This window comes from Chanos chanos, chromosome 7, assembly GCF_902362185.1.
Source record: "Chanos chanos chromosome 7, fChaCha1.1, whole genome shotgun sequence".
NCBI lineage: Eukaryota > Metazoa > Chordata > Actinopteri > Gonorynchiformes > Chanidae > Chanos > Chanos chanos.
Genome location: NC_044501.1, coordinates 29,574,308 through 29,590,489, shown reverse-complemented (window position 1 = coordinate 29,590,489; position 16,182 = coordinate 29,574,308). Strand labels below are relative to the sequence as shown.

The window sequence follows — 16,182 nt, the reverse complement described above, 5'->3', positions numbered from 1 at the left end:
TTTTGATCTCCGTCTCTCTTTCTCTCTCTCTCTGTCTTTATCTCTCCCCATCACCTCCTTGTCTCCGTAGGTGTCTGACATTTTAAAGCCATTTTATCTGGCTGGCTGCCTGTCGGTCTGTCTGTGCATCTATCTGTCTGTCTGTCTATTGTGTGTGTGCGGTGTATCCGCTGTCATTGTCCAGCCTGTGGTTTGTTAGATAGCAGTGGCTCTGCGTCTTCTCAGTGATAGGTCTGGAGTGGGCTTAGGGTCTGTGTGTTGTCTGCATGTCCTGTCCGCTGGCCTCACCCGGCTGGTGGGCTCTTTATCTACACGTAAGATAAGCAGTATAAGGTCATAGAGGGAAAACCACCCAGGGGACTGTATGCTGAATTACAGTGCTGTTCACATGCTGCTGCATCTGTCCCACACACACACACACAACCCTAGACCACAAAGAGATGACGTTAGGCATTAGAATGAAAGAGCGCAACAGTCTACAAAGCCAGAACAGCATTCTCTCTCTCTCTCTCTCTCTCTCTGTCTGTCTCTTTCTCTCTCTCTCTCTCTATTTCTCTCTCTCTCTCTCTGTCTCTTTCTCTCTCTCTCTCTCTCTCTCTCTCTGTCTCTTTCTCTCTCTCTCTCTCTCTCCCCCTCTCTCTCTCTCTCCCTCTCTCTCTCTCTCTTTCTGGGTGTCTCACTATCTTAATGTCTCGTTCTCTCTCTCTCTCCCTCTTTCCCTCTCTCTCTCTCTCTCTCTTTCTCTCTCTCTTTCTCTCTTTCTCTCTGGGTGTCTCGCTATCTTAATGTCTCGTTCTCTTTCTCTTTCTCTTTCTCTTGCTTTCTCACTTTATCTCTCTCTCTCTCTCTCTCTCTCTCTCTCTCCGTGTCTCATTATGTTAATGTCTCTCCCTCTTGCTCTCTCGCTCTCTCTCTCTTTTTCTCTCTGCCCCGTCTCTCTTTTCTCTCTTTCTCTCTGTCTCCCCTCTGTGTGTGTGTGTGTGTGTGTATGTTCCATTGATCCACACTCGTCCTTGTCAGACACAGTAGAGTAATGTTATCCCATGTCGTCTCTGCCCTGTGTCAGGAGCTGATCGATGCTTCGGGGAGTTGGGAGTGGGAGGTCGAGTGATCAGGGAGATAGCGCTGATCCTCTGTTTGATCCCTCACATAAATTTATAACGCTCTCTCTTTTTTTTCAGTTTTACTCCTTTTACTCATCTCCTTGCTGTTTAACTGTCATTGGTGTGTCTCAGGTGTTTTTGTTTTACATTGGTCTCTTTTGTACACACACACACACACACACACACAGAGTAAGTCTCCTCTGACTTCCTGCTCTCCACTGCTTAACTTCACCATCTAATCAGAGATCGTTCAAACCCCATCGACTCTTAGGAAGCCAGTTGGATTCCCCGGAGCCAATGAGATGCCAGGGAGGCAGATGGACATGAGAGATGCCCAATCAGATCCCACGCTTGGATCAAAGTAGGAGTTTATTCTGCTGCATGATAGATTGTCACTTTTTTCTTCTTTTTTTTTCTCCTGCCAGTCCCTTGCTCTGCCCCTGCACTCCCCTCAGCTCCAGTTCGTTAATTCCACACAAATTAAAGCATTTTCCCATGACAAAGCATTGTGTCCTCCAACCCCAACTGTCAAACCTAAAACTCACAACGTAGATACATAAACGATATCCATGCGACAAAATTAATATGGATTCTGTCAGAAATAATTCCTGTTTCTAAGAGTCAGGCTGTATGTATGAATGTATGTCTAGATCCGTGAGCATCACAGAAGTGTCATGAAACGGTCATTCTCGTAAGAGAGTGAGTGTGTGTGTGTGTGTGTATTGACTCATCCTTGTCTTTTAGCATTGTGTTGCATGCTCTAGCTTGTTGCATGGCATGATGGGATTTGCCGTGTGAGTGAGCATATTGTCACGTTTTTACATTATTGTCCAACTTAGATGTTAAATGCCCCTCCCTTCAAAAAAAAAATTGGTTACTGGAAAACTGGTCAGTGGAACCTGGTTAACCAGAAAGTCAGTTGCCATGGTGAAAGTGCCTTCTTGGTTCTCCATGAACACTTTAGCTTAAGTGCCTACAGTTTCTATCTGGACTTTATAAACTGGACGTGTGATTTTGGGTGTTTTATGCCTAGTGTTCATCACGGGGCCTTGTATGAACCAGGTTTCTGGTTTAGGTCAATTCTTCTCTTCAAAAATGGGCAATTCTTTTGACTTTCAGCTGTTGGCCGTTTTTTTTTGGGGGGGGGGGGGGGGTTGAGAGGGCATATCCTGTTTTTCTATGTTTGATCCATATTCTAGGCATTTATTGTGTGCTAACAAAAGCATCAATAAATTATAATGATGTTACTCATGTGAAACAGCAGAGTGTAATGTCCAAAACATCCACCACTGCCGTGTTTTTTTTGTTGTTGTTGTTTTGTTTTTTGTTTTTTTATGAGCACTGTTCCAGGTGGGGTAGCCACCTGTATGGAGAACTATGGCAGGCTAAATATTTTGTGCACGTGTGTGTGATTCATCAGAGTGACTTCATGTTTTAAACATGGAGAGTAAAAGCGAAACAAAGGACGGTTGTTTGTTTTAAAGACGTGAGATGAGATGGTCAGGGGCGGTGATGGGGGGAAAACAATGCTGAAATGGGGTTCAGAAATGTCCGTTCCATTGCAGAGGGTCAATTCTGTGGTTGTGCAAAAACACACACACACACACACATATGCACACACACACACACGCTCATACATCAGCACACACACACACACACACACACAGGAGAAAGACTATCAGTAGTGAATTGCGAAGGATGGCATATGGAGAGAATGTGAGTTTAGGGAAATTTCCTGTTGGGGATTATGGAGACCAGCCTTGTTTTTTTTTTGTTTGTTTGTCTTTGTTTTTGTTCGAATGTCTAATGCCCGGGAAGAGAGTATGAGATAGAATACCACCAACGCCCCCACCCTGTTCGAGAGGTGTCGTCACGGTGATAAGCCATATGAGTGTCACTGTTGTGTGGAGATCAAAGTGTCGACAAAACCCCCACAATTTGTCACATTTCCTCACAGTTTCTCTTTTTTTTTTCACGCTTCAACATCAAAAAACCTCACGGCTGCACCCCCTTCAATGTGTCGATAATGAACCGGGGGTTTAGTCTTCCTTCTGTACTGTTATGAGAACGAAAACGTGAGCACTGTCCACGCTCGCTGAAGAACTGCCCCGTCTCCATCTGCCTGAGAACATACGCTGACGGGAATCCTTTCTAGAAATGTCTGTTTGGTATCATGAAAAACTGACCTGTGATCTCTCTGCTTTAAGACATTCTGATATGGACCTAAATCTGAATTTGATCACTTCTGTGCTCAAAGAAGATGAATTGAAGGAATTTAAATTCTCTGTTAGATCACTGAAATCTTGGTTATGGTTTTTGTAGATTGTGGTCAAGGAGACCATAAGGGAAGAGGTGTTGAAATTAGGTTGGTCGTCCGAACCCTGTGTCAGGTCTTCAGAACACAGACATTTGATCTGTGAGTGGGGCGAGAAAGCCTCCGTGACTATTTATAATAAAGCATCACAATCTGGATGCCACAGTCAGAAGAGGAATGAATACACACAGATATACTTCCTCTCTTTTCTCTCCTCTCGCCTCTCTCTCTCTCTCTCTCTCTCTCTCTCTCTCCCTCTCTGTCACTCACCAGTCTTTCTCTTTCTCTCTCTCTGTCTCTCTCTCAGCAGTCTCTTTCTCTCTCTCTCTCTCTCTCTCTGTCTTTCTCTCTCTCTCTTTCTCACCAGTCTTTCTCTCTCGCCAGTCTTTCTCTTTCTCTCTCTCTGTCTCTCTCTCAACAGTCTCTCTCTCTCTCTCTCTCTCTCTCTCTCTCTTTCTCACTCTTTCTCACCAGTCTTTCTCTCTCTCTCTGTCTCTCTCTCAGCAGTCTCTTTCTCTCTCTCTCTTTCTCACCAGTCTTTCTCTCTCTGTCTCTCTCTCGCCAGTCTTTCTCTTTCTCTCAACCTGGCTCTCTCTCACACATACACATCACTCTCTTTCTCTATTTCCCTCTCACTCTCTCTCCTTCTCTATCTATCTATCTATCTATCTATCTAACTATCTATCTATCTATCTATCTATCTATCTATCTATCTATCTATCTATCTATCTATCTGTCTGTCAGTTACTTCCTTTCTCTCACACACATAGAGATCCATAAGAACACATCCTTTGTACCTTCTCACTAATGTATAAATACCCATTTTCTGAGAGACACACTCACACACACAGTCATTTCAAACACCTGGTTGCCGTCCAAGCTCTGTTCATTTGGAATAATGTTGTTATCTCTCAGACGGCGTGGTGTGAAGTTTGTGGTGTCACCGCTACATGTCTCTCTACTCGTGGTGACCGGCACCATCTGGATGGGCAGTATGCACACACACACACACACACACACATGCCGCTGGCATTCCTGGATACTGGATGAGCCCCAGAAATTTAGCAGATGTCCCGGGTGCTACACTATCAGTCTCCATAGTAACATCTCCTCTTCTTTTTTTCTGTCTTTTTCTCATCTCTCTCTCTCTGTCTCTCTCTCTCTCTCTCTCTCTCTCTCTCTCTCTCTCTCTCTCTCTGTCTCTCTGCAGCACTAAGAGGAGGAAAATGGCAGACAAGATCCTTCCACAAAGGGTGAGTTGTATCTAATTTTCAGTGTTCGAGTACATTGTGTGCGTGTGTGTGTGTGTGTATGTGTATGTGTAGGTTGTGGAAGACAGGAGGAGATAGGAAACTCAAATTTCCGACGTTTTTTCTCTCTACATGTTATCCACTTCAGTGGCACTGAATGCCTGGAGGTTGAAGACTGTTTGTGAGGGTGTTGAGTTCGCTTTCACATTGCATTTGTTATGGTCCGCTACCGAGATACCGTCGGCGTCCAGGAGAGATGGCTCTTTGTCCACAGGTGTTTGTAGATGCACGCGCCAACAGAAAATCGCTAGGTGAAAGCTTCAGGTTTAGACGCGAGAGGAGATGGTTTTAGCGGAGTCGCATTAGATTTAGCGTGAAGAACTGCTGCAGTGCGTTTTTGATTTTCACCGCGTCGTGCCAGGAGGTGTGAGGTGAGATGTTTTTTGCGCGTATGCATGTTTGTGTACCTTAGAGAAAGACTGAGCGAGAGAGATAAACAGAGTGAAGGACTGGATTGTATGTACGTATCACTGTCACCTCGGTCTATCTGTGTGTGTGTGTGTGTGTGTGTGTGTGTGTGTTTCCATGTGCATGTTATCAGTGATGTAGCTCCAGACATGTAGATATGACTGTGGCTCAGACGCCACAGACAGATTACTCAGAGTCTGGACACTCATTCAGTCTGCTTTTCATCTACTCTATACCCCCACACTGCTGAGAGAAAGACAGAGAGAGAGGGAGAGAGAGAGAGAGAGAGAGAGAGAGGGAGAGAGAGATGGAGGAGTTATTGATGCAGTGTTGGAATCTGTAGGTCCGTGCCCAGTTTGGAGTGCAGCCCTTGGCGCATCATTCAAACACACACCAGCCATCTGTGTGAGTGTGTGTGTCCGTGTGTTTGTGTGTATGTGAGTGTGTGTGTCTCATAGCACCAGAGAATTGGCTGCATGTTTAGTAGACCGCATACACACACACACACACACACACACACACACACACACATACAGAACACAATAAGGCACCACTGCAGTAAACATTGGCAAACTGGAGAGAGAGAGAGAGAGAGAGAGAGAGAGAGAGAGAAGGAGGGGATTAGCTGAGGGTTGATGTAATAGTTCATCCATCTCTGTCAGTCGGTCTGCAATGGACCTCATTGTGTGTATGAATGGTTTCAAACTTTCCAAGTCTTACTAAGGTACCAGCACATTGAATAACATCATCACATTCACAGTTGCCAGTATGTGCCTTACAACGGCAACAAACACATCCGTTTATCCTGATTAATATTGTGTTCTCATTAATATGTCCTCTGGCCCTCTCCTCCTCCCACCAAACAGATTCGTGAACTGGTCCCAGAGTCTCAGGCTTACATGGACCTACTTGCATTCGAACGCAAATTGGACCAGACCATCATGCGTAAACGGGTAGACATCCAGGAAGCTCTGAAACGACCCATGAAGGTGAGCTTTGCCCCGACATTACCCTTAGCGTGCTGTCACATGACCCGTCAGTGCAAGGTCCACCAATCAGGGACGGAGCAGTGAACATTTTAATGCTCCACAAGCTTTAGTGTTCTACAATTTACCATGAAAGGCAGGTAGCTTTGAGAGGAGTACGCACTAATGCAGAGTTAACCATATATATATTTATAATTTTTTTCTCGTGTGTAAACAAGTAAATAATTGGGGAATTGTAGAGTGCAAAGCACCAAGTTGGAATGATGGATGTGAAGAAGGAAATTACCACAGTACTCAACCTCTGTGTAATTCATAACCATCCGATGTCATTTCTTTAAAAACATTTCTTCTGCATTCAGAATTATTTGCTGAACTATGAGAGAAAACATAAATCCATTCTAATGTACCACAGCCTGGTATGCGCACAGGCACATGAACAAATAAGTTTGCTGGTCTCCATGGTTACCCCCGATTGTTTGCGTCCGTAGCAAAAGCGCAAGCTACGACTCTACATCTCCAACACATTCAACCCCACCAAACCAGACGCGGAAGACTCAGACGGCAGCATTGCATCTTGGGAGCTGCGAGTTGAGGGGAAACTTCTGGATGATGTAAGTCTGTCTCTTAACCCAGCAATCATGAGAATGTCTTCATACACGCTTCATTCCTCTAAGTGGCATTTAAATAATACACACATTCAAGACGTTCCACGTTAAAAAAACACCCTCACTTAAGCCTCTAGAACGTATTCCTTAAGCCTTTAGAACTTATTCCATATTTTTTACATATACATATTAAAAAAAAATTTGTTTCTTATATGTCAGAAACAGTTCTTGAGCAATCACTATTTGTGTGAATTGTATTTTATTTATTTTGTTTTTTCGTGCTGAAATTTTGGGTATCTGTTAGACCTACCTGTAAGTCTTCATGAACCATGTTAGGATATATAACATTGTTGCTGTTTTTTGATTGCTTGTTCAGTTTACACAATCTCAAGTGATCTCAATGTTGTCACGGAGATCACATGGCAGGAGACAGGTGTGATGTCATTCATATGCATTCAGACTGGTATGGTGCAAGGAAAAGGTCTAGTCAAATAAACACATCTAACTCAGAGATTCAAGCTGAAGTGAGATATAGTCTTTCGTGTGCATTTATAGTATAAAAGGTTCCTAGGAGGCATTCTTTGAGGGCTTATTGTACATGAGGAATGCTATGTATTAGGGAAAAACCAGTAAAAGACTCATTTCCCAAATGTTAACAGAGCTTTTAGATTAAACGTATTTGACATAGCTTTGTCTAAGCCAATCATAACCGGTTGTCAACATTCATAACTGAGTTTCTGGTGAGCGTGCTGAGGTAAGTCTCCACGGTCCTTTATCCCAGCATCCACGTGAGAACCGCTAGAACTCTCCCAGCAACGCCTGGGCATTCGTACGCCATCCAGTTTTTGTGTGGCTGACCTCATATCCTCTGCATGGTAGCTATGCGTGTTCAAGAATGGCCAAGTTAAAATTATCCCCACCGCTCCCCGTCTGGGCGGCACAGACGTTTGCCCCGTCTTTAGATGAAGTCATTCCTAACAGCTTCCATCCCAAAAAAAACCCCCCAAAAAACCCAGAGTGCCGACGAATGCCTTTGAAACGGGACGACGCTATGTTTTACTCACGGTCATAGACGACCACAATAATTTGTTTCACAAACGTGTTTACTGCTGAGCGTGGTAACAGTGCCAACATGAAGAAAAATTGTTTGTTTTCCTTGGACAGTGAGACCCACAGCAGTGGTAGAACCAAGAAATGGAATAAAAACAGGAAGAAAGAGAGAAGAGGAGCACCGTTTTATTGTTGTAACACATGCTAGACCTGAGATGCACTCGAAAGGTCAACAGTTTGAGAACAAAGTCGCCGTGGGAAGGCGTTTCAGATGTTTAAGGTTTCTTCAGCTGACCAGCAAGGGAAAGATGGACAATGCAAGTCACAGGACGAGCGATGGAATCTTGGGAACAGAAAGAATGTTCAGTGTCATTTAAATCAGCCGACGCTTTGGTTCCCAGCGCAGCGGCAACCTCCCCTGAGAATCTTAGAATGTTCTCTCCTTTAGTTATTGTGCTCCAAACGCAGGATGTGGTCAGAATCTTGGGGAGTTTTAAGTCAAACTTTCTTGACCAGGGACATGGGAGCAGCGGCCACTGACAGCAGACTTAAAGAAGTCGGTGCTTGTCGGTGGTTTGCTTTGGCGTATTATCCACAATAGCAACATGGCACTTTGGTTGATGAATAATATCTTCATTTTTCTTTTTAGTTTTTCTTAGGGTTTCTTTTTTTTTCTTTTTGCTGACTCTTTCCGTTCTTTAAAAATGCTTGATCGGGAATTATACTGAGTTTTATGTGGTTTTGCACATGCACTGTTGAAAAGAAAAATGGGGTTTGGTTGGAAATTGTGTCAAACAATACACGATGATGTAGTTGCTGGAGCTATTTCTTAAAAAAAAAAAAAAAGAGAAAATTCTCGGATATATCTACATGTTCGTAGACAGATTTGGGCATACTCCTTCTTTTTGTGGTTGTTATTTTTTTGTTGTGTTTTTTTTGGGGGGGAGGAGGGGGGTGCAAAGCCCATTAAATGCATGTGACTTCATCTATCTGCCGAAACACTCGTTCACTCCCTTTTTCCCCCCTTTCTCATCCTTTTCCTTTCTCCTCCAAAGCCAGGGAAACAGAAAAGGAAATTCTCTTCATTTTTCAAAAGTCTGGTGATTGAGCTGGACAAAGATCTGTATGGCCCAGATAACCATCTGGTGGAGGTAAGCGACATTGAATCCTCTGCTCTTTCATACAGAGAGACTGTGCAACGTCTGATTCCTTCCCGCATTTATTGACATTTTATGACATTATGGTCACCTCTTTATTGGGCCTGTTATCAAGGTGTTTACAGAGTCCCATAAAGTGGGGAGATGTTCTCGACACTTGAGATCAGAGAAATTCTCATAGAGTCGTAGGAGTGTTTAAAGAGGACATGCCCTTACTGCCTCCATAATTTTGGGGTATAAGCATGTGTTTGTGTGAGAGAGAGAAATTGTGTGTGTGTGTGTGTGTGTGTTTGTGTGTGTGTGTGTGTGTGAGGACTCACTCTCCTGTTCCCTTTCCTCTCTCCAGTGGCATCGTACACCTACCACTCAGGAGACAGATGGGTTTCAGGTGAAAAGGCCAGGGGACGTGAGTGTGCGATGCACTCTTCTGCTAATGCTGGACTACCAGGTGAGGGAATCAGAAAGACAGCACCTTGTCCAAATGACCCGTCGCTCCAGCCTGGCATGAACCACTCTAGCTGCTCCACCCCACGTGCCAGAAAGAGCGTAACTGAAATAAAACAAACTGAGAGTAAGCTGAGAGTGTGTGTCGTTGATATAAACTGAATAACCGAATTGCCTCCCGTCCACAGCCACCCCAGTTCAAACTGGACCCTCGGCTGGCTCGGCTGCTGGGAATCCACACGCAGACCCGCTCCTGCATCATCCAGGCCCTTTGGCAGTACGTCAAGACCAACAGGCTGCAGGACTCCCATGACAAGGAGTACATCAACTGTGACAAGTATTTCCAGCAGGTACAGTGCTGGAGATCAGATCAGACCCAGTTACCCAGTCTGTAGTCTCCTTTTGCTGTTCTGTAAGGAGAATCCGGATCAGATCCAGATTGCGTGTACACACTACAGATGTTAACATTTAGAACTAGGTCCTGGTAGAGACTCCTAATGGAGCAAATCAGGTGATTTGAAATAGGTGAAATAAAGCTGCTCTTTGTGTGACCCAGTAATAACACTTTGAGGTTCTGTCACAGTTTTCACTATACATGCCCCGGTCATTCTTCCCATGCTGAGGGTTTTAACAGTGTGTGTGTGTGTGTGTGTGTGTGTGTGTGTATATGTACGTTTCGCCCTCAGATCTTTGACTGCCCAAGGCTGAAATTTTCCGAGATTCCCCAGCGTCTCACAAATTTGCTGCTACCCCCTGACCCCATCGTCATCAACCATGTCATCAGGTCAGTTCTGCCATCCATCCGAGTTTCTCCATGATGATCCAGTCTGGTTCAGTTGATCACTCTGGTTCTGTTCAGTTCAGTTTAATCTGACTCCCTTCAGCTTAATCTAGTACAATTTAGTTATGCTTTAATTGAAACAGTTCAATTCAATTCAACTCTATTTTCATAACTTCTTATAAATCATGTGTTTCTCAGCTCTCGCCCTGATTACTCACTGAACAGCACAACTCACATCCTAAAACAGCAAATTAATGTTTTACTGACTCAAAGAAAAGATCAGTTAAGGGTGCTCAGACAAAGCGCTGAAATAGGTCCTTAAAACTGGAGTTGAGAAACAAAAGCAAAAATCGTACATGACCTTAGCAGTACTGAATAAAGCATGTTTTCCCTTGTTAATGTGGCTCTATGGCAATTTATCTCTTCAAATGAAACTGATTCTACGAGTAAATGGTAATTCCAACCAGTGAAAGATAGAGAGTTTAAAGTAGATACAAATGGTAGTAAATAGATGAAGTACTTAAGTGTCCAAAGGACTGTTATGTATTCTTATCTCAGCAGCGAAAAATGATCACGTAAGTTCAGTTTCCCTTCATTGATGCAGTTTAACAATAAGCTGTCAAAACAGTTTTATTAAACTACTTTAATTGGCCCATTTTTCCTAGGCTATCCGCCATCACGTTATCAAAAGATCCCTTCTGCCATATGTTTCTCATTGTCCAATCAAGACTGCATACTCTCTCTCGTTGGTTCTGGCAGTTGTTAGTGTGGTTTCCTAATATGGAATAGATAAAACCTTTTTTCACTGTAACTGTTTGTCATCATGGCATTTTCAGAGGCAAGCTGGTACGTTTGCCCTGGGATGCATTAACAGGTCTGAGTATTGTTTGTTTGTGCATATTGTCAGTTGATTATCATTTGTCTGTGTGTAGTCAGTGTGTAGTTATTGTTAATCTGTGCACAGTATCCAAATATTATTATTTGTGCATAGTGTCAGGCGGTTATTGTTTGTCTGTGCGAAGTGCCAGATGATTATTGTTTGTCTGCGCGTAACGTCACACGATTATCGTTTGTCCGTTCATAGTGTCGACCCTAACGACCAGAAGAAGACGGCCTGCTATGACATTGACGTGGAGGTGGAGGATCCACTCAAAACACAGATGAGCAGCTTCCTGCTCTCCACGGCCAATCAACAGGAGATCGCCTCCCTCGACAACAAGGTTAGAGAAACACGACCACAAGGAACCGCTACAGTGCCAGTAACCAGTGACCGCCATAATCTAAATTCCAGCTCCTTAGCAGAGGCATGTGGCTGATAAGCAAACCTGAGATTATTTGGAGCAATTATTCAGAGTATTTTGAGTCGAGAGCATTCTGAGTATATTTTGGTCAATATTGTTCTATGATTGGAGTGTGAAAAATGTGGAGTGATAAATGAACCACATAAAACATGTATGACCATGATGTTTGTTCTTACATGATAATACAGATTTCTCTATGTGAACACACACAATACATCGTCTCTTACCATTCAGATCCATGAGACAATTGAGTCCATTAATCAGCTGAAGATCCAGAGAGATTTCATGCTCAGCTTCTCAAGAGACCCAAAGGGTTACATCCAGGACTGGCTCAAATCACAGAGCAGAGACCTCAAAGTAAGCACTTCCTACTCCAAACTAGTCATGTCTCGCTGGCGACGCTCAAGCTTCAGTTTACTTTATGCTGCGGTTGGTAAATTGCATCACTTTCCAAAGACGATGATGTAATTAAAGAAAGACTTTAAGGATTTGTGCTTTGTTAAGTGGGACCACATTTGGACATCATGGTCTGTGGAGTGGCTTCTTTTGTTTAACTGATGGTGTCTTCTGATTGGCTGCAGCTGATGACGGACGTGGTTGGGAACCCTGAGGAGGAGAGAAGGGCGGAGTTTTACCATGAGCCCTGGTCTCAGGAGGCTGTCAGTCGATACTTCTACTGCAAGGTAAAAAAAAAAAAAAGAACAACACCAGTAGGCCTCCAGGAAAATCTGAGTTTTAGACAGTTTTTTTTGTTGTTGTTCATATCACTCCTTTCCTTTTATGACTTTTTTCCCCCTGACTGAAGCTTTATCCTCCTGAAGAGCGGTATGAATGTTCCCCTAGCAATGAAAATATGGTTATTTAAATTATAGTCACTTTTTTAGACCCTGTCAGTAGTCTTCTGTGTTCTAGTTAAGCGGGGGATGACGCTGATGCTGTTGGTGATGTTGATTTTGCTCCTCTCCACAGATCCAGCAAAGGAGACAAGAGCTGGAGCAAGCACTGGGTATGAGGAACACCTAGACTCCTCCTGATTGGACCGAAACGTGACTTGACTGCACCTCTTAAATCTGAGCCTCCTGGAAGACCCCCCCCACCCAGCCCCTCACTTCACACCATTTCTGACACTCCTCCTCTGCTCTGTGTCTGAAATGAGTGTGTGTGAGTGTGTGTGTGTGTGTGTGTGTGTGTGTGTGTCAGGCCTGTGCCTGGCATCTTTCAACGAATCAAGTCGCATCGTTGTGCTTCCCCAGATCAGTTAAAAATGCAAACCGGTGTCAACAACACCTCATAAAAGTCACGCTACTATTTTTTTAAATGTTAGGGGGGAAAAAAAAGTCACCAGCATTTCTTGATGAACTTCCTCCATCAGACCAAGTGACTGTGTCTATAGGGAGTGATCTGACATGACCTTTCACCTCAGGGTGGGCGTGTCTCTCTACCAGACAAATTCACTGTGTCTCAGACAAATTGTTTTGTTGTTGTTGTTTTGTTTTGGTTTGTTTTTTTAGTTGGTTTGTTTGTTTTAAATCAGTGTTTCTCAGCACGAGCGGGAGGTTTGTCATGATGTATCACGGCCTTCCGGAAAGTTCTGTTATCTGTTCCTCTCTGCAGTCCTACCCTGTTATTTTATTAGTGTATTTATGTAGTATTTTTGTGGTAGGCAGCTTTGACAAAAGGGATTTATTTTTTTTAATTTCCTCAGTACAAAATGAGTAAGAAGCACACAGGGTACATGTTACACTTTGCAGTTTGTATTATATTACAGTTGCCATGGCGATGGTCCCTTTTTTTTTCACTGTTTGGGACTCATAAAGGGTCGTATTGAACTGAGTGCTGTACTCACTCGTGCTAAAATGAGAGAAAATGGGGCTCAGGAACCATGTAGTTGGTATTCCTAACCACAAGGTGGCAGTATGCTCCTAGAGTACACCTTCAAATTGATGCTAAAACCTGTTCATCTCTTGGGTATGTTCTTCTAAGTATGGCAGAACTGATGGAGTTTGTGGCACCACAGACTTTGTAAACTGTTTGCGTTCAAATTTCTGTATATTTAGAATGAGGAGAATACATAGTTTACCCTCTGAAAATACACACTCAGCACCAGTAGCGAAGACAGACAGAGTTTGCTTGGAGTGTAAAAGACACTGTACATAATTACGTACATACACAACAAATGTAGATAGAGTATCATTTGTTTTCGTTTTTTTTTTGTCTTAGACTTCACAGTTGTTTCCATCACTTTGATTTTGTTTAGCTCATAGAGGTTTGATGAAGGCACTGTCGAGTCTAGCTTTTTGACATGCGTGAAGAAAAAAAAAAACATTTGCTGTATGGTTTGAGAAACACTGCAGCATTGGACTAAGGGAGTACATTCGGCTTCTGTCCTGTCTAGCTGGAAGAATACCGAATACTGTGCCGTGTTCTTCTGGGTGTGGGAGACTCCAGCTCCTCTCTGAATATGAATAAAGACAGACACACTCTCCTGTCTCTGCCAAGGTCACACAGAGATTTAGGCAAACCCCATAATGCTTAACACTATTACCCAGAACATGACAGGAGCAATACCCATGTTCTAAGGCAGTACCGGAGCTGTCACCGTCCTATGACAAACTGGTAATGCCCAGTGGGCGTAACCAGAGAGGGAATCCCTTAACCCACGGCCTCCTCCCCCCCGCCCCATCATAATCTTAAAAAACAGACCAGTCACAGGTATTGGAAACCTTGGGCTCATCCTTCATCGTCATGGTGAATAGCCCTCGCCGTTAGCTATCGCTAAGGCTAATCCGTCACAGTTTTTAACCGCGAGTATTTCTCATTTGTGAGGATCTCCTTTTCCCAGTATTTCTTCAGTCTGACAAAACAGAAAAAAAGACCCATCATCAGTTATATTTAGATTAATACTGTAGAGGAGTAACCAAAGGTCTGTACGGTTGAATGAAGAGCGTTTACCGCTGTCGAAGTGAACAATCAGGATTGTCTAGACATTAAATAAGATGAAGGGTTTTTTTGTTTTTAGGTGTGGATGTTATGGAACAGTGTATTTGTTATAATACCAATTTTTAGTCTGGTTTTAAGACTTTTTAGAAACTTTGCACTAAGTCAATAATAATGACTGATTGATATTTAGTGTTTAGAGTCAGTTATGTAATAAAATAAGGGATTAAAAAAAAAGAGCTGAAGAAGCAATCATACATTGCCATTGCTTGTCTGAAGCGCCACTGCAAAAAAAAACCAGCTCTGTGTCCTCATTGGCCATTTGTTGTACGCACGAGTCTTGTATTGGCTCATGGGTGACCAGTGGGCAGTACCATGGTAGCAGACAGGCAGTGATAAGATGTTGTTGCTGTCCATTTCTTGTGTTTTCTTTTTTGGCACATTAAATGTGTTCTCATTGGAGCACAATTGGTTTTAGACTCTCTATACATTTTTTGGGTTCTGCTGCTGCAAAAATACCCCAAAAGATGATTTGCTTGTTTGTTTGCTTGTTTGTTTTTTAAGAGATCTTTTGCATGCTGCATGGACAGATTTTTTATACTTTCTCAAAGGGACATTTATTAAAAAAAAAAACAAAAACAAAAAAAAACCCCTTCTTGTAGCATAGAAGTCAGATCAGTGGAAAACCTGCATCTACATATCCATGGTGACCTGGAGTCACTTAGAGTAACACAGCCTACTTGTTTAACAACACAGAACAGATTTGGGTCAGCTGCTGTTCTTATTTTGGCTTTTCTTTACCAAGCATTTTTTGTGATTTTTTTTAAAGCACAAAACATGACCAGCACATGCCAACATCCATGTGTTGAACCGCAGCACTTTTACAAGTAAATGCTTCTCTCAACAATTACCCAAGACAAGAGCACCCTCTACTGGACACAGCATCAACAACATGAGTTTACATCATTGATGAGACCCATGAGAATGACAGTTGCTGTGGGAATGTTTTTCTTTTTCTTTCCCATTTCAGTTACGCTTTGTGTTCTCACACACCTTCTTTAAATTCAACAACTCCTCCCACAACAGGATCCAGTTGGTCTGAGAAAGTTCCGGTACCTCTTACAGGTGCCGCTCAACACCTGCATGAAATTTGTCAAAATGGATACCACACCCTTTCTCCAACTGAGCACTACATTTGGGACAATACTGCCTCTGAAAAATGGTCTGGAAAGAAAGTCTACATGAGTTCCAGCTCCAGTTTGGTACTTCGGTTGTTGAAACGATGTTCAGTTAACTGAACTGCATAAATTCTCATTCTGTGTATGAGTTTATTTAGGTTTCCCATTCAGTCTTGTCCTTACTGGTACTGAAAGAGACTGAACTCTGGTTCAGTCTTTGAAGCTAGCTGAGGATTTGAAGGTTTTATCTTAGAAAACAAAACAAAACAAAAAAACCTCAAAGAAGCTGAAGCTTGATTACCTTTGCTCCACTGTTGACAAACTAAGCGACTATGACTTTGTGAGACAGTTCCGATGTAAATAAAGAAGCGCTTGCCAAAGTTTGTACAAGAAAGCTACGAAATGGAGTCATTGTTTTTTTTTGGGGGGGGGGGGGGGGGGGGGGGCTGCAAGGGAGTTAAGTGACATCATCAGAAAATATTGCATTGTCCACTATGTTGGGAACATTTAAAAAAGGAAGCTTTTTTATATATAAACCTGTCTTAATTTTAAAAGATTTCACACAACATGATCATTTTGAATGGCAGCATTTTCAAAGCACACTTAAA

At 42.9% G+C, this 16,182-nt stretch overlaps 1 protein-coding gene across 2 annotated transcripts in view; it reads left to right on the top strand.

The window, feature by feature from the left end:
- smarcd3b (SWI/SNF related BAF chromatin remodeling complex subunit D3b) overlaps positions 1-14,470 on the top strand; it is a 23,715-nt gene extending 9,245 nt beyond the window's left edge. Inside the window, exons 3-14 of one of the 2 annotated variants that reach the window (XM_030780948.1) lie at positions 1,375-1,464; positions 4,628-4,670; positions 6,002-6,124; positions 6,610-6,732; positions 8,832-8,927; positions 9,280-9,381; positions 9,566-9,727; positions 10,064-10,161; positions 11,243-11,378; positions 11,694-11,816; positions 12,041-12,142; positions 12,429-14,470. In XM_030780948.1, the coding sequence (XP_030636808.1) occupies positions 1,375-1,464; positions 4,628-4,670; positions 6,002-6,124; positions 6,610-6,732; positions 8,832-8,927; positions 9,280-9,381; positions 9,566-9,727; positions 10,064-10,161; positions 11,243-11,378; positions 11,694-11,816; positions 12,041-12,142; positions 12,429-12,482 (1,252 nt within the window). In that variant the 3' untranslated portion in view covers positions 12,483-14,470. The remainder of the gene's footprint in view (positions 1-1,374; positions 1,465-4,627; positions 4,671-6,001; positions 6,125-6,609; positions 6,733-8,831; positions 8,928-9,279; positions 9,382-9,565; positions 9,728-10,063; positions 10,162-11,242; positions 11,379-11,693; positions 11,817-12,040; positions 12,143-12,428) is intronic. The other variant, XM_030780949.1, reaches the window with a different exon arrangement.
- The last annotated feature ends 1,712 nt before the right edge of the window (positions 14,471-16,182 follow it).